Genomic DNA, 27793 nt, shown 5'->3' on the forward strand with positions numbered 1-27793 from the left:
AGACATTGTTTGAGGCACTGATAGGTTACAACATGGATGAACCTCAAAACAGGCAAATCTACAGAAAGTAGATTGGTAGAGGCTTGGGCCTCAAGGAGTGCTGGAGAGAAACAAAGGGACTACTACTGGGTAATGGATTTCTTTCCATGGTGATGGAAATGTTCTAAAAATTATGACAACTGCTGCACACCTCTGAGAACATAACACAAATCATGACATTCTATACATCAGATAGGTGAATGTTATGGTATTTGAATTATATCTCATTGGAGCTTTTGTAAAAAATACTTAGGTCAGGTGCTAGCAATGTTCTATTTCCTCATCGGCTAGTTCTGTAGGAGTGTTAACTTTGGAAAAGCCAATGTATCCTTGTGACATACAGACTTCTCGTTTTTTTTTTTTTAATTTGAGGGAGGAGGAGGCACACACTCTGACCTGTTGGTTTACTCCCCAAATGCCCACAAAAGCCAGAACTAAACTAAGAGTTAGGAACTGAATCCAGGTTTCCCATGTAAGTGGAAGAGAACCAACTACTTGAGCCATCTCCACTGCTTTCTAGGGTGTGCCTTAGTAGGAAGCAGAGTTGAGAGCCAAGAATTGAAACCAGGTATTTTGATATGGGACAGGGGCATCTTAACTGGTGTCTTAACCACTAGAAAAACACCCACCCAACATGTGGGTACTTTTTTTTTTTTTTACAGGCAGAGTGGATAGTGAGAGAGAGACAGAGAGAAAGGTCTTCCTTCCGTTGGTTCACCCCCCAAATGGCCGCCACGGCCAGCATGCTGCACCGATCCGAAGCCAGGAGCCAGGTGCTTCCTCCCGTGCGGGTGCAGGGCCCAAGGACGTGTGCCATCCTCCACTCCCTTCCTGGGCCACTGCAGAGAGCTGGAATGGAAGAGGAGCAACTGGGACAGAATCCAGTGCCCCAACCGGGACTAGAACCCGGTATGCCGGCGCCGCAAGCGGAGGATTAGCCTAGTGAGCCGCGGTGCCGGCCTATCCTTTCCTAAGTTTTAAGCACCTTCCTCTCCTTATAATTAATGTTACTTTTTATTATTAGTGGAAGGTTTGCTAGATTAAGGAAAATGGCTAAATCAACACTTTTTTATAGCACTGAAATTTTATAATAGGTTGCTCTTTTTATCCAGTGCATCTTTTTCCATGTTCATGGGCAAGTATATTTTTTCACTTGAAGGTGGAAAAATGAAATCAGACACTTGTTCACCTCAAGTGACAGGAGGCAATAAAAATCATGATTTCTTCCGTAAACCAGTAAGTGCAGTCAAGGAGTGGACTATGACCTAAGTTGGTCCAATCAGAAGAAAATCTAATGTCCAATGACTTGGGTAAGAAAGAGCTCCCTTCTCATCCTCCCACCCTCTAAGTATTGCTTTACCACAAATAAACCAGACAGAGAACAAAAGCAACCAAGTACTAGGTTATAGGCAAGAGAAACTGGAAAGGGAAAAACAAAACAACAACAACAAAAAAAAACAGAGCCTCACCCTTTATGATGGAATTCTTCCATCAAATGGCTACCAAAGACCAAAACTACTGCTGGATTTCTCAGATATGTAAGCCAATAAACTTTCTTTGTTGTTAAGTCACTTTTTCTTTTTTTTTAAAGATTTATTTATTTGAGAGACAGAATTATAGAGAAAGAGGTCTTCCATCCACTGATTCACTCCCCAAATGGCCACAACAGCCAGAGCGGGGCTGATCTGAAGTCAGGAGCCTGGAGCTTCTTCCAGGTTTCCCATGTGGGTGCAGGAGTCCAGGCACTTGGGCCATCTTCTGCTGCTCTCCCAGACCATTAGCAGGGAGCAGGATTGGAAGTGGAGCTGCCAGAACTCAAACTGGTGCCCATATGGAATGCTGGCACTGCAGGCGGCTTAACCTACTATGCCACAGCCCTGTTAAGTCAATTTAAATTGGATTTTTAGGTACTTCAAATCAAAAGAATCCTGATATAATTTCTAAAATCAAAGTTGCTCTTTTATCAGTAAACAAGGAAAATTTACTTAAAGTAGAAGCAATGGAATTACTTTAAAGCAGATATTTTACCTTGGCTTCTAATTGATTGGCAAAAAAGGGAGGGTTGCACATGCAAAAGTCATAGATAATCTCAGATTCTTCCTTAAGAGCATCCATCAGGAGGGTCTTCTGCGGCACCTTTACCACTAGGAGAAAACACAGGAATTATTAACAGCTATTGATGCTGTGGGGGCTCTAAAACATGGCTGCCAATTCTCTGATGCTACTCCCTTGATGAAGAGATGCTCCACACCGCAGGCTTTCAGGGCAATGAAGACTGAAACAGGGGATACCACTACACACCTACTAGAATGGTCAAATTCCTGAACACTGACAACCCCAAGTGCTGGCAAGGATGTGAACAATGGAACTCTCATTTATTGCTGCTGTAATACAAAATGGTTCAGCTACTTTGTAGAGCAGCTTTGTGGAGAGATATGGGGTGGGATGACTATATATTTTTATTATCAAGGAATCCATTTTTATGACTGTCATGAAGCCCAGGCTGAGTTAACAGTGATGGGTTTTGGGGATAACGTTTCTCCACCCTGAACTTACTGGTTGCAATCTTTCTTCTCAACCTCAACTGAAAACCCCGACTCACAAGGCCTCAATCCCTGCCCTCCTATTTCTGGCCCAAGTCAAGTATGTAGGAGGTTTTTTCAGAGAAGAACATGACTTTGTCTTCCCAGAAGACAAGCCCTCCACTTTACTTTATGAGGCAGACAGCAGCCCTAAACCACAGACACGTTTGGGCCTGCGCAGACCTCAACAGGTTCAGCTGCTTTGGAATACATTTTTTTTTTTTTTTTTTTTGGACAGGCAGAGTGGACAGTAGAGGGAGACAGAGAGAAAGGTCTTCCTTTTTGCCGTTGGTTTACCCTCCAGTGGCCACCGCGGTAGGCGCGCTGCGGCCGGCGCACTGCGCTGATCCGATGGCAGGAGCCAGGTGCTTCTCCTGGTCTCCCATGGGGTGCAGGGCCCAAGGACTTGGGCCATCCTCCACTGCACTCCCTGGCCACAGCAGAGAGCTGGCCTGGAAGAGGGGCAACCGGGACAGGATCAGTGCCCCGACCGGGACTAGAACCCGGTGTGCCGGTGCCGCAGATTAGCCTACTGAGCCGCGGCGCCGGCCAGAATACATTTTGATAGTTTTCTGCAGAACAAACATCTTTCCACACAATCCAATAAGTGTGCTCCTTGATATTTACCTGAAGGAACTGAAAACTCTTGTGTACAGAAACTCTGCACACACATATCTATAGCAACTTCATTCATAATTGCCAAGACTTGGAGGTAACCAAGATGTCCTCCAATAGGTGAACGCATAAACTGTGGCACGCTCAGACAACGGAATACTGAAAAGAAAAGTGCTACACATTGGGGCAGGCAACTACCCTAGCAGTTAAGACACCTACACCCCACATGAATACCTGGGTTCAGGGCATGTGACTCCAGCTTCCTGCTAGTACAGACTCGGGAAAGCAGCAGTGATAGACAGCTCAAATAATTGGGTTCCTACCACACATGCGGGAGACCTGGATCGCATTCCCAGTTGCGAGCTTTGGCTCAGCCCAATCCTGGCTGTTAAGGTATTTGGGGAATGAACCAATGGATGGGAGCTCTCCCTCCTTCTCTTTTTTTCTGCCTCTCAAAAAAATATGTATTTTTAAATGTGCTAAAAAGAAATGACTTAGCAAATTATGAGAAGACATGGAAGAAACATAAAATGAATATTATTAAATGAAAAGCCAACCAGAAAAGGCTACATACTCATGATGCCAGCTGTATGGCATTTTGGGAAAGGCAAAACTATGGAGACAATAGAAAGATCATGATCGTCAGGGGCTAGGAGAAGGAGGGAACGATTTGTAGGCAGTGAAACTACTGTGCATGATACTGTAATTGGTGTAGCCCAAACCCAAAGACGACGTAACACCAAGAGTGAGCACTATTGTAAACCATGGATTCTGGGTGATGATGAGTATAACTGTACATTCACCAACTGGGACTAATCCCTCTGGTGAGGGATGCTGACAATGAGGGAAGCTGTGTACATAGGAGAGCAGAGGCTATGTGGGAAATTTCTGTACCTTCCACTCAATTTTGCTGTGAACTAAAAACTACTCTTAAAAAAAATCTGTTAAAATATACAAATAAACAAAGATACAACCCTTGGAAATGGTCCTAAGGGCATACATCAAATTAAAAAAAAGTTATTGGGGCTGGTGCTTTGGCATAGGGGGTAAAGTCACTACCTGCAGTGCCAGCATCCCATATGGATGCCAGTTCGAGTCCAGCTGCTCTCTATCTCTGCCTCTGTCTCTCTATAACTCTGCCTTTCAAATAAACCAATCTTTAAAAAAAATTATTCATGAAAATAAGTAAATAACTTCATTTCAGCAAACAGGCAAATTCACAAATATGGAATCCACAAATTGTGAGGACAGACTGCACTTACCATGTTCTTTGTGAGCTAATTATAGTATCAAAACAACAAACGTTACAATGGGCCAGAATTTTTTAAATGACCAATGTCTACATTAAAGCAAGAGAAGAGACTTGTAAAATCAGAAAGGTTTATAAACCAGCCTTGAAGAAGACAGTTATTCTGTGGAACTCACCTTTTATGAGATCAGATAAGTTATTCTTTTCCACATTTTTCTTTGCATAGTTGAAACACATATCATCCACTTCTGTTGCAAGGAAATACCAGCCATTCAAGGTTGCTCCAAGTAAGGGATAGATGCAGGATGCCCCAGTTCCTAATAAAATAAATAAAAATTCAAAACACATCCTATACACCAGAGGGAAAGCTAAGAATAACAGTGAAAATATTGTTTTCTCCTCCTTTCAGAATTCTTATAGCTTTCACAATTAAAATCATAAGATAGTAAGTGATTTCATACATCCTGTGGCTACTGAGTTCTCTAGCCGTTTCACATATATTTATCTTCCCTTAGAATTGGATTCAGCCGGCGCCGCGGCTCACTAGGTTAATCCTCCGCCTTGCGGCGCCGGCACACCGGGTTCTAGTCCCGGTCAGGGCACTGGATTCTGTCCCAGTCGCCCCTCTTCCAGGCCAGCTCTCTGCTGTGGCCAGGGAGTGCAGTGGAGGATGGCCCAAGTGCTTGGGCCCTGCACCCCATGGGAGACCAGGAGAAGCACCTGGCTCCTGCCATCGGATCAGTGCGGTGCGCCGGCCGCAGCGCACCAACCGCGGCGGCCATTGGAGGTTGAACCAACGGCAAAAGGAAGACCTTTCTCTCTGTCTCTCTCTCTCACTGCCACTCTGCCTGTCCAAAAAAAAAAAAAATAAAAATAAAAAAAAAAAAATAAAAAGAATTGGATTCAAACTTCCTAGAAAACAGAAAGCTTGCTGCCTTCCTTTTTCAGTACGTTGTATGTTAAAGAAAGTACAAATATGGGCCTGGCGCTGTGGTGCAGCAGGTTAACGCCCTGGCCTAAAGCACTGACATCCCATATGGGCACCAGTTCGAGACCCGGCTGCTCCACTTCCGATCTAGCTCTCTGCTATGGCCTGGGAAAGCAGTAAGAAGATGGCCCAAGACCTTGCGCCCCTGCGCCCGCGTAGGGGGCCCAGAGGCAGCTCCTGGCTCCTGGCTTCGGATCGGTGCAATTCCGGCCATTGCAGCCAGTTGGGTAGTGAACCATCGGATGGAAGACCTCTCTCTCTCTCTCTCTCTCTGCGTAACTCTGACTTTCAAATAAATAAATCTTAAAAAAAAAAAAAAGAAAAAGAAAGTGGACAGGGCCGCGGCTCACTAGGCTAATCCTCTGCCTGCGGCACCGGCACCCTGGGTTCTAGTCCTGGTCAGGGTGCTGGATTCTGTCCTGGTTGCCCCTCTTCCAGGCCAGCTCTCTGCTATGGCCCAGGAAGGCAGTGGAGGATGGCCCAAGTCCTTGGGCCCTGCACCCGCATGGGAGACCAGGAGAAGCACCTGGCTCCTGGCTTCGGATCAGCGCGGTGCGCCGGCCGCAGCGGCCATCTGAGTGTGAACCAAAGGTAAAGGAAGACCTTTCTCTCTGTCTCTCTCTCTCTCTCTCTCTCTCACTGTCTATTCTGCCTGTAAAAGAAAAAAAAAAAAAAAGTACACATAGCTGAAGGCCGTGGAATATATGACTGATTAACTAAAAATGGTGAAACTCATCACCTAATAAACTTAATACAATTTAAATTAATACAAAAATAAATTTTCTTTAAAAAAAAAAAGCAATACTCTTCGTTAAAACAGATCAAGTCTCATTCTCCAAAGCAAAAAAAAAAAAAAACACAGTCTAAAATGTTTATACTAAATTGCTCTAGTCCCCAAATTTCTGTTGTCACTTGAAAGAAGTCAGAAGTAAAAAAGAAGAGAGAACTCAGTTCTCAGATGCGGTGACAAAAAAAATTTTGATTCAGATTCAAAACACAAGTCATTGGCTGGCCCCACCACAGCTTCAAGTGAGTCATTCACAGGCAAAAAACACTCTTTGACACCAAGGATTGGTCCTGAACTTGTGGTTAGAACCACTAGCTCTAGAGTGGACTATATAACCCTAATTATTGCTTTTACAGCCATTGACTGACTAATCTCAGCCAAATTAGATCCTACAGAGTGTACTCAAGAGAAGGCCTGCTTTCCCCTGACCGCATCCTGGTTCCAGTCTAGCCTTCTAAGGACTTGGCAGGCAGAAGTAGAGCCTGGAGATTCTCCTGACACAGGGGAAACCCAGGACCATCTTACTGCTTCCTTAGGTGGTGTTCTGAACAGGCGGGCTAAGAAAAAAAGACTAGACGACTGATGAGCATTTCAGTTCCTTGAGTCACAACGATTCCTACACAGTCTGCTAGGTTTGCCCAAGTCTTCTGGCCCTGATACTGCTGGGCAAATACCTACATGGAGACTTGCAATGAGAAAACAGGGTAAAGGCTACTCAAGATCCTCTCAGAAGCCAGCATTCTTTTGGCCCAGGTGGCCACTCTGGTGAGCCATCGTCATTCAGAGCAGGGGAAAAACCCAGACCACATCCCACAGCCCTGACCCTCGCACACAACTGACTCGCTTCATACTTTGACTTTATTTCTAAGAAAAAAATTATGACATCCAGGGAAATAAATGCAGGCAAAAGTCCCGTCTGCCCTTACTCTCAGAGTTTCTCAATTCTCAAGACCAGAAAACTTGCATTCTAACATTCCAAACCCCTCAGAAAGTCAAATGACATTTAAAAAATGGGTAATAATCTTCATAATGATAAATAAAAATGGAAAGTAGCTAATCATAGAATTAGAGCAAACTGAGTCTGGGGGAAGATTTTATATAAAACCCTAATTAGAATGAACGTGATTGAAGCAAGCAGTGCCCCTTGTGAAGAGCTAGAATCCATTAACCTTCCATATCCCCAAGTGTTTTTATTTAGAGGGTCTGGGGCACAATTAAAATCAAATTAGTACCAAATAGGTTGTCAAGCATTTTAAGTTTTCTAGAACCCATCAGTTCATCTTCTGTTATGACTATAAAAGGGTTAAACCCTACTGTAGTAACACAGTACTTGGTTCAGATGAAATGTTCAGAATTTTCTTTCTTTTTTTTTTTTTTTAATTTATTTATTTTAGTTGAAAAGCAGAGTTACAGAGAGAGAAATCTTCCACCCACTGATTCACTCCCCAAAATGGCCAAGATGGCTAGAGGTGGGCCCAAGAGCTGCTTCTGAGTCTCCCATGTGGGTACAGGGACTCAAGGACTTGGGCCATCTTCCACTGCTTTCCCAACCCATAGCACAGAGCTGGATAGGAAGTGGAACAGCTGGGACTCAAACCAATATGGGATGCTGGCACTGCAGAGGCAGCTTAACTTACTATACCACAGCGCCTGCCCCAGTGCTCAGAATTTTCAACATTAATGTATCAGAAACTTTGCAAGACCTTAGGATAGTGTATATAGCAAGGAAACAAAAGGCTCTACACTTTCCAATGCAGTGGCAGAGAATGGCATTAATTAAATAATCAAACAAATGAAAACAGTTAAAAATGCAAATAAATGCCATGAAGGAAGAATCATGGCTTTCTAAAAGCTTGCAACTAAGGAACTCATCTTGGGCTGCACAGTCAGTTGGAGAAGGTTCTCCTGAGAAAAGTAAGGCTTCAGTCAACAGCTAAAATATAGTATAATTGAGAATGAACAAGGTGAAGGTAGGGGAAGTCCCAGGTACAAGGAACAACATACACAAAGGCCTGAGGTCAAGACGGTTTATTAGAAGAACTAAACAACAACTGTAGAAAACAAGGGTAACAATTTCAAAAGATGAAAGGAGAAGCCTGGAAATGAAAGCAGGATCAGACAACAGAAACTGTAACAGGCCAAGTTTAAGTTTTGGATGGTCATCACAAAAGCAACAGGGTACCATTAAAGTGGGAAGGATGTGATCAAATATGGATTTACTCATATTTTCTGGATGCAATGAAGAATGGAGTAGAGAAACAGCAGAGTAGACTAATTGAGAAGCTAGTCTGTAGACAAGATGAGAGAATGCGATTCAGACTGGGCTGGTGGCAGAAGACAGAAGCTGATGATTTAAGATACATTTCAGGGGTCAGCACTGTGGCACAGCAGGTTAAACCACTGCCTGCCACCAGTATCCCAATATCACAATATCAGAGTACTGGTTTGTGTACCCACTGATCTACTTCCTTTTTTTTTGACAGGCAGAGTTAGACAGTGAGAGAGAGAGACAGAGAGAAAGGTCTTCCTTTTTTTCCGTTGGTTCACCCTCCAAATGGCCACTACGGCCGGCGTGCTGCCAGGAGCCAGGTGCTTATCTTGGTCTTCCATGCGGGTGCAGGGCCCAAGCACTGGGGTCATCCTCCACTGCCTTCCCGGGCCACAGCAGAGAGCTAGACTGGAAGAGGAGCAACTGGGACAGAATCCGGTGCCCCAATGGGACTAGAACCTGGGGTGCTGGCGCTGCAGGTGGAGGATTAGCCTAGTGAGCCGTGGCGCCGGCCATGATTTGCTTCCAATCTGGCTCCTTGCTAACGCACCTGGGAAAGCAGCGAAAAGACGGTCCAATTGCAGAGGCCCAAGCAGTTGACCTATCTTCTGCTCTCCCAGGCAATAGCAGAGTGCTGGTTCGGAAGAGGCTGGCTGCTCCACTTTCAATCCACCTTCCTGCTAAAGTGCCTGGAATGCAGCAGAAGGTAGCTCAAGTCCTTGGGCCCCTGGACCCATGCAGGAGACCTGGAAGAAGCTCCTGGCTCCTGGCTTCAGATCATTCCAGCTCCAGCCATTGTGGTCATTTGGGGAGTGAACCATCAGATGGAAGATCTTTCTCTCTTTCTCTATTTCTGCCTTTCAAATAAATAAATCATTAAAAAAATTTACTATGAAACTTCATAAAGATTTTTTAAAAAAAGAAAAAGAAACAAAGGAAGTCAACCAGGATAAGTAAGAAAGAATATGAGTTTGGTTTTGGACATGGCAAGTCTTGGATGTTTTTGAGAAATTCAGATTTCTCATATATATATGAGACCGGAGGTCAAGAAAAGTAAATCTCGATGAGGGAATCTATAAATACATGACTTATTTGCAGGGAGGTGGGAAATAAAGTCATAGATGTGAATGAAATTATAGTGCTGAATGAGAAAGGGACTAAAGACGGAAGCAAAGTAAGGACTGTCAATATGTAATGGTCAGATACAAGAAGGTATGCCTGAAAAGTGGAGAACTACTCAATGAAAGAGGAAAACCAGAGAACCCTGGTGTCATAGAAGCAAATGGAGACAAGTGCATAAAAGACAGGGGAGGGGCTGGCACTGTGGCATAGTAGGTACCGGCATCCCATAAAGGCACCAGTTTGAGTCCTGGCTGCTCCACTTCCAATCCAGCTCCCTGTTAATGCACCTGGGAAAGCAACACAGGATGGCCCAAGTCCTGGGGCTCCTGCACTTGAGTGAGAAATCCAGAAGAATCTCCTGGCTCCTGGCTTTGGATTGACCCAGCTCTGGCCCTTGCAGTCATTTGGGGAGTGAACCAGTGGACGGAAACCTTTCTCTCTGTTGCTCCCTCTGTCTGTAACTCTGTCTCTCAAATAAATAAATAAAACCTTAAAAAAAAAAAAAAAAAAAAGAAAGAAAGAAAAGAGAGAGAGAGAAGGAGGGAGTTAATAAATGCAACCAAAAAGGTCATGGAAGAATAAGACTGTAAATGTTCATTGAAAATGCATGCAAATGTCAAAGTTAAACACAATTACTATCTAGAAATTGTGAATGCTATTGACTACACTATACATACATTTAAAAATAAACAAAGAGATGCCATTTAATCTTTCCTAAAGGAATAGTAAAGGCCAAGAAATTAGAAAATGTAAATCTCTATCAAGTGAGGGGCCCGGTGCTGTGGTGTAGGGGTAAAGCCGCTGCCTGAAGTCCCAGCTACTCCACTTCCAATCCAGCTCTCTGCAACGGCCTGGGAAAGCAGTAGATGGCCCAAGTCCTTGGGGCCCTGTACCCGTGTGGGAGACCTGGAAGAAGCTCCTGGCTCCTGGCTATGGATTGGTGCAGCTCTGGCTGTTGCGGCCATCTGAGAAGTAAACCAGTGAATGAATGAAAGACCTTTCTCTCGGCCGGTGCCACAGCTCAATAGGCTAATCCTCTGCCTGGAGGCACCGGCACACCAAGTTCTAGTCCCAGTCAGGGCGCCGGATTCTGTCCCGGTTGCCCCTTTTCCAGGCTAGCTCTCTGCTGTGGCCTGGGAGTGCAGTGGAGGATGGCCCAGGTGCTTGGGCCCTGCATCTGCATGGGAGACCAGGAGAAGCACCTGGCTCTGGGCTTCGGATCGGCGTGGTACGCCGGCTGCAGCGCAGTGGCCATTGGAGGGTGAACCAACGGCAAAAAGGAAGACCTTTCTCTCTGTCTCTCTCCCACTGTCCACTCTGCCTGTCAAAAAAAAAAAAAAAAAGGCCTTTCTCTTTCTCTAAGCCTCTGCCTCTGTGTAACTCTGCCTTTCAAATAAATAAATCTTTTTAAAAAAATTCCATCAAATGAAACATTGGCTACAATAAACATGTATTTATAATTATAAAACACACCCTGGCTTCATCTCCTTTGCATCTCTACTTACTCTCTTAATTCAATAAAACGAGGCGTGCTCTCTATTTTTACTTTACCTTTCTGCTTTTTTCTTTCCTTTAATCTTGGATTACATATCTGCTACAAATAATCATCCAAAATATTCCTGAAAGTATTCAGGCTCACATGATCTTTTATTATATGACCATCTCTTCAAAATTCCAATAATTGGACTACTGTACTAGCATCAAATAAAGCAGAGTAATGACAATGCCCAACAGGCCGGTGCCATGGCTCACTTGGCTAATTCTTCGCCTGCGGTGCCAGCACCCTGGGTTCTACTCCCAGTTGGAGCGCCGGATACTAGTCCCGGTTGCTCCTTTTCCAGTCCAGCTCTCTGCTGTGGCCCGGGAGGGCAGCGGAAGAAGGCCCAAGTGCTTGGGTCCCTGCATCCACATGGGAGACCAGGAGGAAGTACCCGGCTCCTGGCTTCGGATCGGTGCAGCACACCGCCTGTGGTGGCCATTAGGGAAGTGAACCAACGGAAAGAAGACCTTTCTTTCTGTGTCTCTCTCACTGTCTATTACTCTCTCTCTCTCTCTCTGTGTCTCTCTCTCTCTCACTGCCTAACTCTGCCTGGCAAAAAAAAAAAAAAAAAAAAGACAGTGCCCAACAGACACAGACAGCAATGTGGACATCTAAAAAACTATGTAAACACAGCCTCACTTCATTCTGCACTGCTCTGACCCTTTGCTCCATTTGGCACTCACAACACCTCCATAAGAGAAATCAATGGCAGAGAAGCTCAGGTGCAGCCAACAAGACTAGCAACATCTGAAAGCTTCCTCTTTCACAACAAATACCCAGCAGAGGAGTTTACAAAGAATTTGTGCAAAACTTACATTTAGCCAAAAAAAGAATTTTAAACTATATACCTATGTCAATTCCTCTTCGGAGAGTACTTTTGTCAGAGTCCTGGTGACCAATCAGATCTTCTACCCAATGAATATAGTTGAGTCTCAAGGGAACTGTGGGAATTAGTCTCTCCACTGGAATATCAATGGAAAGTCCAAAATCTTCCCTTAGGAGAGTGCAAGTCAGGGCTCTGACTGCTTCAGGGTCTTTAAAATTAAGACTGAAGGGTAGAGAAAAAGTAGAATTGATTAGTAAGAGTCACTGTGTTGTACAAGCTCTAGAGCAGTCAGGCAATATCAAATGCCCATTTGAATTTCCTAGACAGATCACCCATAAACAGTCACATACAGTACCAGGCACAATGGCATAAACACATAGGTCTTTAACATAGTCACAGCATACTTTCGAATGCAGTACAATTTTCCACCAAAAACACTGCATTATTTATACATGGAGCAGAGATTAAGAGTAGCTCTGCTCAAATTCCTGACTGTCCCCTCACTTAGCTATGTAACTTTGGACAAGTTAAGTGAACCTATGTCATAGTGCTGGTGTCAGATAATCTGTGAACAGTACACAGCACAGTGACTGGTACATAGTAATTACTTTACAAATGCTGGTTATTTTTTTTTTTTTACTATTAACATCATTTGACATTAGTATTGTTTGAAGATGATACCTGAAAATGGAAAGAAGTGTAATGTTCAACAATGAAAACAGAATCAGAACTTAAATTTCACACATTATTAGACATCAAATTTAAAATGCAACTACTTTTAACAGCTTTATGAAGCATAATTTACAAACTATAAAATCTACCTTAGGGGTATAAATAAATACCTCCTAATATATTAGCAGAATTATAGAACTACTGTCATAAATCAACTTAAGAACACTCCCATCACCTGCGTCTCATGCCCATTTCCAACTCCAGGCCTAGACAGCCACTTTACGCACTTTCTACCATTGGAGATTTGCCTTTGCTGGACATTTCATATCATTGAAATCATATAATATATAGTCTTTTGAGTTTGGATTCTTCCATTTAGCACAATGTTTGTGAGGTTTATCTATGTTATAACATGTATCAGTACTTCATTCTTTTTTTTTTTTTTTTTAAGATTTATTTATTTATTTGAAGGGCAGAGTTATAGAGAGGCAGGCAGAAAGAGAGAGAGGTCTTCCATCCGCTGGTTCACTCCCCAGATCAACTTCTGACCTACCTCATCTTATCTGTTCCCTCCTTGGTTATCAAAAGCACAATCATTTGAAAAATTCAATGACAATCTGCTTGAATGCCACAACAGAAGAAACAGTGCTGTGTCCACCTGGCTACCATGGAAACCTCAGCTTGGTACCCTGGACCCAAGCTCCCTCTATCACCCACAAAAAATACGCTCTAGGACGGGAACTGGGAAACCTGGACTGTGATTTTGGCTTTGCAGTCAATTTGTCACTATAGTTCTTAAATTTCAGTATCTCTGTAAAATTAAGAGATTGGACCAGATAATGTAAGGGTCAGTTCAGCTAGAATTTTATGATTATGAGCATTCAAGAACTCAAGGAATATAGTTCCCACTAGCCTTTTGTGAAGGAATTTCTAATGAAAGAAATCCAGGCCATCGCTGTGGTGTAGCAGGCTAAGCCTTCACTTGTGGTGTTGGCATCCCATAGGGCGCTGGCTTGAGTCCCGGCTGCTCCACTTCCAATACAACTCTCTGCTATGGCCTGGGAAAGCAACAGAGGATGGTCCAAGTGCTTGGGCCCCTGTACCTATGTGGGAGACCCTGAAGAAGCTCCTGGCTTTGGATTTGCCCAACTCCTGCTGTTGAGGCCATTTGGGGAGTGAACCAGTGGATGGAAGACCTTTCTCTCTGTAACTCTACCTCTCAAATAAGTAAAATCTTAAAAAAAAAAAAAAAGTCAATCGAGAGATAAATATACAAACTGTGGCACAAGTGATGACAGTGAGTGTTGAAGCCATTTTAACCGGAGAACTGATGAAAACACCTGTAAACTGTGACTACCCAGTAAAATGCAAATGCTTACAAGTCATGCTAATATATGCATCATTAAAACTCAGGATGATAAACAAGAAAGGAAGAGGAAGTTAAATACATTATTTCCTCATCTTTTATTATTTTTTTTTTAAGATTTATTTATTTGAATGCAGAGTGACAGAGGGAGAGGGAGGAAGAGACAGAGACAGGGGTCCTCTATCCACTACTTCACTCCCCAAATATCTATAACTGCAGGGTCTGGGCCAGGACAAAGCCAGGAGCCAGGAACTCCATCTGGGTCTCCCGTATGAGTGGCAAGGACCCAAATACTCTGATCATCATCTGTTACTTTCCAAGACACATTAGCAGAAAGCAAGATTGGAAGCAGAGGAGCTGGGTCTCAAATGGACACTCTGACTTGGGATGTGGGCAATGCAAACTGTGGCATAACCGGCTGCACCACAACACCTGCTGTGTTCTCATCTTTTATATATGGGATCAATAGATTTCATTTAAAACGGATAAATTAAGTGGAAAGGTATAAGTAAATATATAAGACTATAAACACTAGAGGAATCAAGATAATAACATAATCAAATAAAATCAGGTGGTCAAAGAGAGGTGAAAAAACCAGATCATACAATGTAAAGAAGAAAAAGAAGTAAAAAAAAAAAAAAAAAAATGAAGCACAATAGAGGGCAGGCATTGCCACTTCTTGCTGTCCTGGCATCCAATATCAGATGCTGATTCACGTTCTGGCTGCTCTGCTTCCTAAAGCACCAGGGAAGGCCACAGGTGATGATGGCTCAGTGCTCAGGCTCCTGCCACCCACTTAGGAGAGCAAATGGAGTTCCTGGCTCCTGGCTTCAGCCTGGTCCTGTTCTGGCTGTTATGTCCATCTGGGAGATTGCATTTTTTTCTCTCCCTCTCTCTGCCATTCTGCTTTTCAAATAAAAATGAGTCTTAAGGAAAAAAATGGGGACCAGCGCTGTGGTACAGTGAGTTAAAGCCCAGGCCTGTAGGCATCCCATATGGGCGCTGGTTCAAGCTCCGATTGCTACATTTCCAAAACAGCTCCCTGTTAATGTGCCTGGGAAAGCAGCAGGTGGCCCAAGTCCTTGGGCCCCTGCACCCATGTGGGAGACCCAGAAGAAGCTCCTGGCTTCGGATCGGCTCAGCTCTGGCCTTTGCAGCCATCTGGGAAGTGAAACAGCAGAGGTAAGATCTCTCTTCCTTTTTCTCTGTCGCTACCTTTCTCTGTAACTATGTCCATCAAATAAATAAAATAAATCTTTTGAAAAAATGAAGCACATTAAAGAAATTTAAATCTAAATTAATAAAGTCATATATAAGATTCTTGGATTGGGGTTGGTGCTGTGGCATAGAAGGTTAAGCTGCTACCTGCAGTGCTGGCAAACCATATGGGCACCAGTTTGAATCCCAGCTGTTCTGCTTTGGATCCAGCTCCCTGCAAATTGCCTGGGAAAAGCAGCAGAGGATGGTCCAAGTACTTGACATCCTGCACCTATGTGGAAAACCTGAAGGAAGCTCCTGGCACCTGGCTCCTGCCTGGCCCAGTGCTGGCTATTGTGGCTATTTGGGGAGTGAACCAGCAGGTGGAAGATCTTTTTCTCTCTCCACCTCTGCTTTTCAAATAAATAAATAAAAATCTTTAAAAAAAAAAAAAAAGACTCTTGGATCAGTTCAGAGACAAAACCAATTAACTACAATAAACTATGCAGTAAATAAAAACTATGCCTACATGTTTCTCTGCCTCTGCCTGTCTCTGCTTTTCAAATAAAAACAAAAATTAAATAAGTTTAAGGAGGGGGGCATTCAGTGCAGAGTTAACACACTGCTTTAATGTCAGTGCACCATTTCAGAGTGTCTAGGCCTAAATTCCAGTTCTGCTTCCATATCCCACTTCCTGCTAATACATTCCCTGGCAGACAGCAGGTAACAGCTCAAGGACTTGGATCACTGTTACCCACATGGGAAACCCACACTGAGTTCTGGGAAACTGTTTCAGCCTAGCTGAGCCCTTGCTGTTATGAACTTTAAGGGAGCTCAGTTGGAAGATAGGAGGTTTTTTTTCCTCTCTCTCACTGCCTGTCAAATATAAGTGAAAAATAAAAGTTTTAAATGACACTGACAACAAAGGGATTCAAAGTCTTAAAATAAAAATTTAAGTGAAAGTATACCAGAAACTACAAATTAAAAAAAAATAATAACAGGAGTTATGATCTGACAATGGACAGGCTTAAATTTTACAAGAAAAAAAGGATTAAATGAGACAAAGAAGCAATTGTGTGGGACTGGGAAAAAATACGGCATGCTAGATTGAGGTCAGAAGAGCAGTAACTTTTAAAAGTAATTGACTTTACATTTAGGTAGAGATTGGTGATCTTTTAAAGAATAGCTTCCACAGAACACTGGAAGTAGAAGGTTATTGTATTAAATATATGCTAGCAATAAAAAGTCTCATTAAAATATATTTAGCTCATTTAAAGGGATATTAAGTCTATTCTTAGACATCAGAAGTAGACAGATATTAATTTTGTCATTTGTGGGGGCAGATAAAAGAGAGCTAATCCATGGGCAAGAAACCATGAACACATTTCTGCTTCACTCAATCGCATAGCAACTGCCTCAATCAATTTCCACGTAAAAAAGAGAAAAATACTTGTATTTCTTTTGTATTTCTTCCTCAATTAAAAGCAGTACAAACTCAGGATCAACAAGATATATTATGTAGCAATAAAAAGGCATGAAATCTATGAAAACTTACAAAAATATTGTATTTTACTCCTATGAAATTAGTCAAGTGCATGAAGAAAATGGGCCAACTCTATCTCATACAATTGCATAAGAATGAAAATCGATTTTCACACATGGAAAGAAGTTCATACCTGCACACCTCACTAAGGCATTCAAATGCATCAGTCTTGAATTCCACATATTCCACTGCTCTACAGTGGCCCAATCTACTGCTCAGCTTCATCACTAAATACACAAAAGGAAAATATTCCAATATAATGTTCGAAGTCTTAAAAATCTCAAATGTAAAAAATTTCTATTAAAGAGAATTAATAATCTAGATAACTTAAAAACCTGATGAATAGTACATCCAAGAAAAGGACATACTAACATTAACTACTGCCTTATAGCTTCTGAACGTTCTTTTGAACTATCATTTCAAAGAAATTGTGAAAATCAGGGATTATAAACTCTAGTACTTACAGGAAATAGCTATTGATATTACTCAAAATGGCAATCCCTGACAAGACAAGAATTGTGCCAGAACATCTATCAACATACTCATGACAGTCATCCAACCAAAGAAATGAACCAAACACATGGCATAAAGTCCTCACATTGCAGACAGTACCAGTTTGTGGCTGAGCAGCCAGTTCAATGACCACACCTTTGAGAGAATGATGCCAGTGACTAAAATGATTACTCCAAAGTTATGGCCACCACTCAGTTTTAGGCAAGTAATGTGTAGGGAGTTTGTTAGCCCAGTTTTGCCAGATCTCCTATTTTCAAACAAAATTAGCAATCAATATTTTCATATGAAATCTCTTCAAATCTTACGATCTATATGGGCAACACACAGTAACTACAAGGCTGACAGGTTGTATTCTCTATTGTAACTAATGGAACTGTAAGGAAAGCTGGGGTACTTGTTACTCCACAGTTTTAAATGGTAAAATACAAACAATATGTCTCTTTGGGGCTGGTGGGTGCTGTGGCCCAGCAGGTTAAGCCGCCATGTGCAGCTCCAGCATCCATATAGGCACCAGTTCAAGTACCAGTTGCTCCACATCTGATCCAGCTCCCTGCTGATGTGCCTGAGAAGCAGAAGATGGCCCCAGTGCTTGGGCCCTTGCACACAAATGGGAGACTTGGATGAAGCTCCTGGCTCCCGGCTTTGATCTGGCCCAGCCCTGGCCATTGCAGTCATTTGGGGAGTGATCCAGCAGATGGAAGATGTCTCTCTATGCCTTTCTCTCTCTCTCTCTAACTCCACCTTTCAAATAAATAAATCAATCTTAAAAAAAAAGTTTCTGAGTACTATTTTGTTCAATTGAATTATACTTTGAAATTTATACAAAAATTGGAATACTGGTATGTACATATTCCTTTATTCAGGCAATGGATATTGATTGTAACCTAACTGCCAGGCATTGTGTAAAATGTTAGAGATACTGCAAGCACAAACATGAAGCTTCCCTTCATGAAGCTAACAGTCTCATAGAGGACATCAACCAATCCAAGAACCACTCAAACACACATAACACAGTTAACTGATAAATGCTGTAAAACATTTTACAAGGTAAAATGTTTACAATTTACAAGGTAAAATTTTACAAGGTACAAGATGCTATAAAACCTATGTAATAAGTGGATCTGTTTTCAGAGGTCAGGGAAGATTTCTCCACAGAAGTGATAGAGCAAAGAACTGAGAGAAAAATTAGCAAAGGAGAAGAATAGGAGAAGGGAACATGCATTCTAGCAGTCCTACATGAGCAGAGCAGACCTAAGGCAAGTGTGAGCTCCGAGGGCATCCCAGCTGCTGAGAGACAGCCACCACATCTAAATGCACAGGACAAGGTAAGCTTACCTCAGGATGAGGCTGCAGAGGAAGACAGAGGCCAGATTATGGAGCACCTTACAATTAGGGCGATCACTGGAATTCTGTCATCTAATCTGCGTCTTTTTTGAAAGTAAAAGCTCTTAATAATGAATCACATCAGGATAATTTCAGTCCATGTTAAAGATTTAGGTCTGGATGGTGTAAAAAATAGACCAAAGTGGAATTAGTTACCAAATAGAAAGCTATTGTTGGAGCCTGTGTTGTGGTGCAGCAAGTTAAGCTGCCACCTGCAATGCCAGCAACCCACGTGAGCACTGTTGCAGGTCAAGGCTGCTCCACTTCCAATCCAGCTCCCTGCTAATGCACCAGGGAAAGCAGTGGAAGACGGCCCAAGTGCTACGGCTCCTGCAGCCACATGAGAGACTGGGGTAGAGTTCCTGGCTCCTGGCTTCAGTGTGGCCCAGCCCTGGCCATTGAGGCCATCTGGGGAGTGAACCAGCAGATGGAAGCTCTGTCTGTCTCTCTCAGTAACTCTGCCTTTCAAATAATACATAAACCTCCAAAGAAAGAAAGCTTTGCTGTACCTAAGAGACTAGATAATGTTGACAATAGCAGAGAGAGGGAAAAATGATAAGAATTCAAAGCTTTTTTGGAGGGAAATGTTATGAAGGATGGCGATGGAAGAATACATCTCAAATTTGTCTCCTAAGGTTCAACAGGATAGACAATGTCATCCACTGAAGTCAGGAAATCTGGCAGAGAAACATTTTTAAGGAGAAATATGAGCTGCATTTGAGACATTGAAGTGGAAACACAGAGTGAGCAGCGATCTCTAGAAATGGAGCCCAGCAAGAAGTTTGTATAAATGTATAAGTGGTTTGCAAACAAACAAGTGAAGCAATGCCATCAGGAATGTGTAGTGACTGCTAGGATACGGGGTTTCTTTCTGGGGCAATAAAAATATTAAGGAATTAGATATTGGTGATGCGTGCACAACTATGTCAACATACAAAAACAACTGAATTGTACACTGAAAATGGTGAATTTTGTGGTATGTGAATTAATGTCAATTTTTAAAAACTTAAGTGGAAAGAAAAGACAGTCAACAGAGACAAATTATACATTTAAGACAAAGATCACCACACTGTGCACTGTGGAGAAAGGTGGGGGATCTAAAGGAAAAGATGGAGTCTTTAACTTAATTAGAATACAACAATAATTATTATTGGTTTCCAACAGAACCAAAACTCAACCCATCATCTCTCTAAGGACCTAAAATCCTATCTTTACCACGTCTCTTTCATCATAAGCTAGTTAAGAAAAAAAAATCTCATGAGTACTTCAGGGGGAAAAAAAAAATCAATATTGTGGCTTCTCCACAAGCTCATATCTATCTCTGGGCTTAAGAATCTATAATAAAAACATTTAAGTAGTTTTTAGTGCTGATATTTACATATTTCCACTGCTAAAATTTTGGTAAAGTTCACCTATTAAACTAAATGGCTGGGGCCAGCGCTGTAGTGTAAGGGGTAAAGCTGCCGCCTGCAGTGCCGGCATCCCATATGGGTGCTGGTTCAAGTCCCAGCTGCTCCACTTCCAATCCAGCTCTCTATGGCCTGTGGGAGCAGTAGAAGATGGCCCAAGTGCCTGGGCCCCTGCACCCATGTGGGAGACCCAGAAGAAGCTCCTGGCTCCTGGCTTTGGATCGGCGCAGCTCCGGCCGTTGATGTCAATTGGGGAGTGAACCAGCAGATGGAAAACCTCTCTCTCTCTCTCTCTAACTCTTTCAAGTAAAAATAAATCTTAAAAAAAAAACTAAATGGCCTTACCAATCAACAATCAAATTCAAAAAACAATTTAAAAGTGGGTAAAGGACACTTGAATAGATTGCTCCGAAGATAGACATGGCTAAGATGCATATGAAATGGGACCGGCACTGTAGCAAAGCAGGTAAAGCCTCAGCCTGCAGTGCCGGCATTCCATATGGTGCTCATTCAAGTCCCAGCTGCTCCACTTCCAATCCAGCTCCCTGATAATGTTCCTGAGAAGGAAATAGAAGATGGCCCAAGTGCTTGGGCCCTGCACCCATGTGGGAGACCTGGATGAAACACCTGGCTCCTGGCTTCAGATCAGCCCAGCTCCAGCCATTGCGGCCATTTGGGGAGTGAACCAGCAGATGGAAGACTTCCCTTTCTCTCTACCTCTGCCACTCTGTAACTTTGCCTTTCAAATAAATAAATAATTAAAAAGAAAAAAATAAATAAAAGAAATGGTGATCAGCAACACTAATTATTAGGTAAATGCATTTGAAAACCATAAGATATCACCTCACACCTGTTAGGATGGCCAATATGTTAAAAAAAAAATAATAATAGGTTGTTGAAGATGGGGGCAAAATTATATACAGTTAGTAGGAATGTAAAATAGTACAGCTACTATGGAAAGCAGAATAGAGGTTCCTCAAAAAATTAAAAACAGGGGCAGGCATTTGGCCTAGTTGTTAAAACACTGATTAGGATGCCCACATTCCTTACTGCAGTGTCTGAACTCAAGTTCCAGTTCTGCTCTTTTCCTTTTTTTTTTTTTTTTAAGATTTGTTTATTTATTTGAAAGTCAGAGTTGCACAGAGAAAAGAGAGGCAGAAAGAGAGAAAGGTCTCCTATCCTATGGTTCACTCCCCAATTGGCCATAACGGCCAGAGCTGAGCAGATCCAAAGCCAAGAGAAAGGAGCTTCTTCTGGGTCTCCCACGCGGGTGCAGGGGCCCAAGGACTTGGGCCATCTTCTACTGCTTTCCCAGGCATCAGCAGAGAGCTGGATCAGAAGTGGGTCTCGAACCGGTGCCCAAATGGGATGCCAGCACTTCAGGCCAGGGTGTTAACCCACTGCGCTACAGCACCGGCCCCCCGGCTCTGCTCTTGATTCTAGCTTCCTGCCCATGCAGACCCTAGGTGGCAGCAGTAATAACTCGAGTAATTGGGTCTGTGGAGGCCTAGACTGAGTTCGCAGCTACCAGCCTCAGCCTAGCCCACCTCTAGCCACTGCAGCTATTTGGGGAGTGAATCAGATTTGGAGTACATTCTCTCTCTCTCAAGTAAATAAATAAAACAACTAAAAACAAAATAACGATATAATCCACCATCCCAACTCTGGTATATATAAAAGAATCGGGAGGATCTCAAAGAGATATGTGCAAACTTATGTTCACTGTAGCACAATTCAGAATAGCCAAGATTAAAAAAACAAAACAAAACAAAAAAAAAAAACCTGAGTTGTCTAGGATAAGGTGGATAAAAACAGTTCTGGGTTTCAGAGTACTTGCTTTCCATGACAAAGGCCAATTCTGCCAACAACGAAACCAGGATATTTCCCTGGGCGACAGTAATCACAGAAGACAGACAGTGCTGCATCAGCTTCATGAGACATTCAGGGTAAGAGAACCGGCAATATAATTAATATTTGGAGAGGCCCTTCACATAGAATTAATGTCTAGTTATTCAAAAATATATATACATAGTCACTGATAAACCAGGACTCACAATGAATAGTGGATCATATCCTAATCAAATAAACTGAAAGGCACTAAAGTCTTGACTTTTAGACTTTGTTAATCTGAGTATTCATTTCTACTTCTAAGAAAATGCAGACACTAGTCTGAGTGTTAAGAAATCCTTTTGTAGGACAAAGTCTAGCCATTCAACTTCACTAGTTAAGTATCTAGGTCACATCAGCACCCTGGGACATTAAGAAATCCTCAACACAGACAAGATCGTTTTCATTCTCATTTCCAAGCTCATAGGGAGGCCTAGGAACTAAAATTAGCTCTCACTGGGAAATCTGCAACTTATTCATTCTATCAGCCTTTGTTATTTGTTTAACACATCCAGTTTCACAAAACAGCCTATTGTCAACAGGTTCATGTCTGACTTCCTCAGAATGACTTCTGTGTTCCTATTGATAAATGCAGTATTATGTATTATGACCACTGTAGATGGATTTTGGAAGGATACATTTCTACAGTCCATGGTTGAAATAATAATTGTTCTAACAGTGTAGAAACTAAACCTGATGTAATAAGAAAGATCAAAGCCTTCTAACCTTATTCCAACCTTAGTTTCTAGTCATCAGATCACCACTGAGGTGCTAAAAATGATAGTTGCCCAGTGTGATGGGTCTTTGGTTTAAAAACACATCAGTTAAGTGTCACATTCTATTCAAGTTCAACTGACAGAGCTCTAGTAAATTGCAGGCTGTCCCTATGGAGCTGGTATTGTGAAAAAGCACAAACTAAAATCTAATTGCAATGGTCAGATATGATTATAACCAAGCAGTGACAGGTGCAGGGAAGAAAAACAGAAAGGGGCAGGGGAGGGAGGGAGGGAGGAGCAAGATGGGAGATCACACCAGCCAGCCCTGTCATTTATACTAGGCTTCAGAACAAATGTAAGTGCTTATCATTATTAAGTGTCTACAATGTGTCAGTCACTATGTTAGTCAGCTTTTGAGGACTGCTAACTGTATAAAGTAAAGCTAACTATATAAAATAAAGAGTTTATTTTGGCCCAGGGTTCTGCAGGTGGAAGGTCTAGGGACCTCATCTGGGGGTGTTCTTGCGAAGTCCCAAAGCGGCACATGGCACCATGTAGCGAGCGACAGGGAGTGCATGTGGTATGTCTCACCCTCTACTTACAAAGCCATGAGGCTTCACGTCGTGGAGATTCCCCTCCAACAATCTACTCCAACCTAATTACTTTTCAAAGGCCCCACTTCTAAGCACCACAATATGATTAAGTCCCCACCCTCTCAGTCCTATTAGCTTAAGATGTTAGGGATTAAACTCCTGAGTTCAAGGCTAGATATTCCCACCACAGCCTGTGCTATTTAATTACTGCCACCCTTCATGACAACCTCCAAGGTATGTTCTCTTACTCCCACCTTCTTTTTTGGGGGGAGACTCAATCTCAGTAAAGTTAAAAAATTTCCTAGGGCCAGTGCTGTGGTGTGGTAGGTTAAGTCTCCGCCTGCAGCACCAGCATCCCATATTGGTGCTCATTCGAGTCCCAGCTGCTCCACTTCCGATCCAGCTCCCTGCTAATGGCCGTTTGGGGAGTGAACCAGTGGACAGAAGACCTCTCAAAAAAAAAAAAAAAAAAAAATTCTAAAATCTCAATGCTAGGAGCGGTAACCAACATGAATACTGAGGATGACTGAGTTAGAAGCAAACCTATCAGCAAGTGTTGTGGCATACATAGTGGGTAAAGCCGGTGCCTGCAGTGCCAGCATCCCATATGGGCGCCAGTTCAAGTCCTGGCTGCTCCACTCCCTGTTAACGTGCCTGGGAAAGCAGCAGAAGATAGCCCAGGTGCTTGAGTCCCTGCACCCACATGGGAGACCTGGAATAAGTTCCTGGTTCCTGGCTTTGGCTTGATCCAGTCTTAGCCATTGCGGCCATATAGGAAGTGAACCAGTGGATAGATGATCTCTCTCTCCCTGTTTCTCCATCTCTCTAACTCTGCCTTTCAAATAAATAAAGTAAATCTTAAAAAAAAAAAGTACTCCTCTCTCCACAATATCTTCCATGTCCCTTGAGAGAGAGCACATAATTGTTGAACAAATAAATGACACTCCAGCCCACCTCAAGTCTCATGTTTAGTCTAGACATTACATTTCCATCATTAGTGGAGTTTATATTTGGGTGATTCTTCTTTCACTCTACAATGCAAACAGGAAGGAGGAGGATGTCTGGGAGTGGCCATGTTCAAATCACACTATATAGAATGATCTCTTCTTTCCTATTACAGGTCCCTTCTAGACACACTACGCCACCAACTACAAAATGCTCATATTGCCCTATCCCTGAAGACAAACAAGGAGTTTCTCATCAAGATGAGGTCTTCCTCTTTTGTTTTTCCCTAAAAAAAAAAAAAAAAAAGCTTTAAAAGATTTCGATTTATTTAACAGGCAGAATTAAGAGAGACAGGGAGAGACAGAGGAATAACTTCCATTTGCTAGTTCATTCCCCAAAATGTCTGCCAACAGCCAGAGCTAAGCCGAGTGAAAGCCAAGAGCCTGGAACCTTGGAACTCCATCCGGGTCTCCCACGTGGTTGGCAAGGACCCAAGCACTTGGGTTATCTTCCACTGCTTTCTGAGGTGCATTATCCGGGAGCTTGATCAGAAGTGGAGCAGTCAGAACTTGAACCAGTGCTCATATGGGATGCTGGTGTCATAGATGGCAACTTAACCCGCTATGAAGGCCAGCCTCTATATGTAAAAACTCTTAAAATACTTTCACCTATTATAAAACAACTACTTTGAAATTTTTTTAAAGATTATTTATTTGAGGGTCCGGCACTGTGGCATAGTGGGTTAACATCCTGGCCTGAAGCACTGACATCCCACATAGGCGCAGGTTCAAGACCCAGCTGCTCCACTTCCGATCCAGCTCTGCTGTGGCCTGGGAAAGCAGTAGAAGATGGACCAAGTCCTTGGGCCCCTGCACCCGCATGGGAGACCTGGAAGAAGCTCCTGGCTCCTGGCTTCGGATCGGCTCAGTTCTGGCCATTGCAGCCAGTTGAGGAGTGAACCATAGGATAAGAGACCTCTCTCTCTCTCTCTGCCTCTAACTCTGACTTTCAAATAAATAAACAAATCTTAAAAAAAAAAAAAAAAAAAAAAAAAAAGATGTGCTTCCAGAACAGTTACTGGAAACCAGGCCCAGTGCAGGCACTCGCACATGTTTAAAAAAAAAAAAGATTATTTATTTGAAAGGCAGAGTTATGAAAAAGAGAGAGAAAGAGAGAGACAGAGATCTTCCATCCGCTGTTCACTCCCCAAATGGCCACAATGGCTGGAGCTGGAACAATACGAAGCTAGGAGCCATGGCAGAGCTTCTTCCAGGTATCCCACATGGGTACAGGGCCCAAGTACTTGGGTCACCTTCTGTTGCTTCTCCAGGTGCTTTAATAGGGAGGATCAGAAGTAGAGCAGCCAGGACTTGAACTGCCACCCATATGGCAGGAAGCAGCTTTACTTGCCACAGCATCGACCCCTCTAGTCCCTTTCTGTGCACAGCATATCAGCACAGGTATTGTGTTTTTAATTTGAAATGCAATTATCATGTTTATAGTCTGCAACATCCCTTCTAAAGGCTGCATGGTGTTCCACTATATAGAAATACATTTTAAGAACCTACATACAGGGTATTTAGATTATTTCCAATTTGCTTGGTTATCAAAAGCCTTAGAATGAGGAAGACATTGTGGCACAGCAGGTTGAGTGCCACCTGTGACACGGGCATCCCATATAAGCAAGTCCTGTATCAATGTTCCACTTCTAATCCAGCTCCCTATTAATCTTTCTGGAAAAGCAGGGCAAGATGGCCCAAGCACTTGGGTCCCTGCCACCCACATGGGAGACCAGAATGGAGTTCCTAGCTCCTGGCTTTGACCTGGCCTAGCCCTGACAGTTATGGTCATTTGGGGAATAAACCAGCAAATGGAGGATCTCTGTCTTTCTTTCTCCCTCTGTGGCTCACTCTGTCTTTCCCTATCTCTCTCTGTAACTCTGCCCTTCAAATAAATAAAATAAATCTATTAAAAAAAAAAAAAGCCTTGGGATAAACATGCTCAATCCACATTACTTCATTTGAACATGTTCTTTAGAACTTTTAAGGCTGCAATTCCATCATCATTCTATCACTCAATCCCTTGAGTATAATTTTTACCATAGCATCTATCTTTGCTAATTTGACTCATTTATTTTTTTCTTTTGTAAGTTGCTTGTTTCCATCCTTAATTTTATTGAGGTTTTTTCCTTTTTTAATATCTTCTAAGAATTCCTTATATTAAGGATATTATTATTCTTTTGTCATATGCTACATATTGTCTTGTCATCTTTTACTTATAGCGTCTTTTAAGTTTTTTTAAGGGGTCGGCTTTGTGGTGCAGTAGGTTAAGCTGCTGCCTGTGACACCAGTATCCCACATGGGCATCGGTTCAAGTCCTGGTTGGTCCACTTCAGATCCAGCTCCCAGCTAATGCTCCTGGGAAGGCAGCAGCAGATGACCAGAGTACTTGGGACCCTGGCTACCCACATCAGAGACTGCAATATGGGGTTCCAGGCCCCTGATTTTGGCCTGGTCCACAGACCTGGCTGATGTGGCCATTTGGAGAGTGAACAAAAGAGTAGAAGATCTCTTTTGTCTCCCTCTCTACAACATACAGAATGTATTTACCAACCATATTATCTGATAAGGGGTTGATTTTCAAATATACAAGGAGCTCCTACAACTCAAGAACAAAAAAACTAATAACTTGTCTAAAAATTAGGATGTAAAGTAGACATTTCTCCAAAGAAGACATACAAATGGCCAATGTGTAAATGAAGACACTCAAAGTAATCATCAGGGAAATGCAAATCAAAGCCCCAATTAGACGCCTGCCACCTCACACCTCTTAGGACACCTATTATGAAAAAAAGATACTAAGTGTTAATGAGGATGTGGCATAATTTGCATATTGTTAGTGGAAATGCCAAATAATAAGGCCACTATGGAGAACAAATTGCAGTTTCCTCAAAAAAATTAAAAGTAGGGGCAGGTCTTTAGCTTGGTGGTTAAGACACCCACATCCCACATCAGAGTATCTGGATTTAATACCTAGCTCCTGGCTTCAAATTCCTGCTAATGCAGACCCTTTGAGGCAACAGTGATGGGTCCAGTAAACAGGTCCCTGCCATCCATGTGGGAGACCTGAATTGAGTTCCTGGCTCCCAACTTCAACCCAGGTTGTTGTGGGCACTGGGGAGTCAACTAGTGGATGGGAGTACATGCTTTCTCTTTCTTTGTCCCTGTCTGTCTCACAGATAAATACATTTTTTTAGAAAAATAAAATTAGACCTACCAAATGATCCTGTAATCTCACTTCCGAGTATTTAACCAAAAGAAATAAATGAGGATCTTGAAGAAATACTAGCACTCCTATTTTTTTTTTTTTTAATTATTATTTGACAGATAGTTAGACAGCGAGGGAGAGAGACAGAGAGAAAGGTCTTCCTTCTGTTGGTTCACCCTCCAAATGGCCACTACAACCAGAGCTACACCAATCTGAAGCCAGGAGCCAGGTACTTCTTCCTGGTCTCCCATGCAGGTGCAGGAGCCCAAGCACCTGGGCCATCCT

The 27793-nt window shown here is 42.7% G+C and overlaps 1 protein-coding gene across 3 annotated transcripts in view; it reads right to left on the reverse strand.

The window, feature by feature from the left end:
• The window catches only part of METTL16 (methyltransferase 16, RNA N6-adenosine), an 89459-nt gene that overhangs the window by 43991 nt on the left and 17675 nt on the right, over window positions 1–27793 (reverse strand). For all 3 annotated transcript variants that reach the window (XM_062215747.1, XM_062215745.1, XM_062215746.1), the window contains exons 3-5: window positions 12040–12239; window positions 4662–4802; window positions 2068–2183 (exon numbers count right to left, since the gene is read on the reverse strand). In XM_062215747.1, coding sequence (XP_062071731.1) covers window positions 2068–2183; window positions 4662–4802; window positions 12040–12239 — 457 coding nt within the window. The remainder of the gene's footprint in view (window positions 1–2067; window positions 2184–4661; window positions 4803–12039; window positions 12240–27793) is intronic.

Source organism: Lepus europaeus, chromosome 18 (assembly GCF_033115175.1).
Source record: "Lepus europaeus isolate LE1 chromosome 18, mLepTim1.pri, whole genome shotgun sequence".
In the NCBI taxonomy this organism is placed as follows: domain Eukaryota; kingdom Metazoa; phylum Chordata; class Mammalia; order Lagomorpha; family Leporidae; genus Lepus; species Lepus europaeus.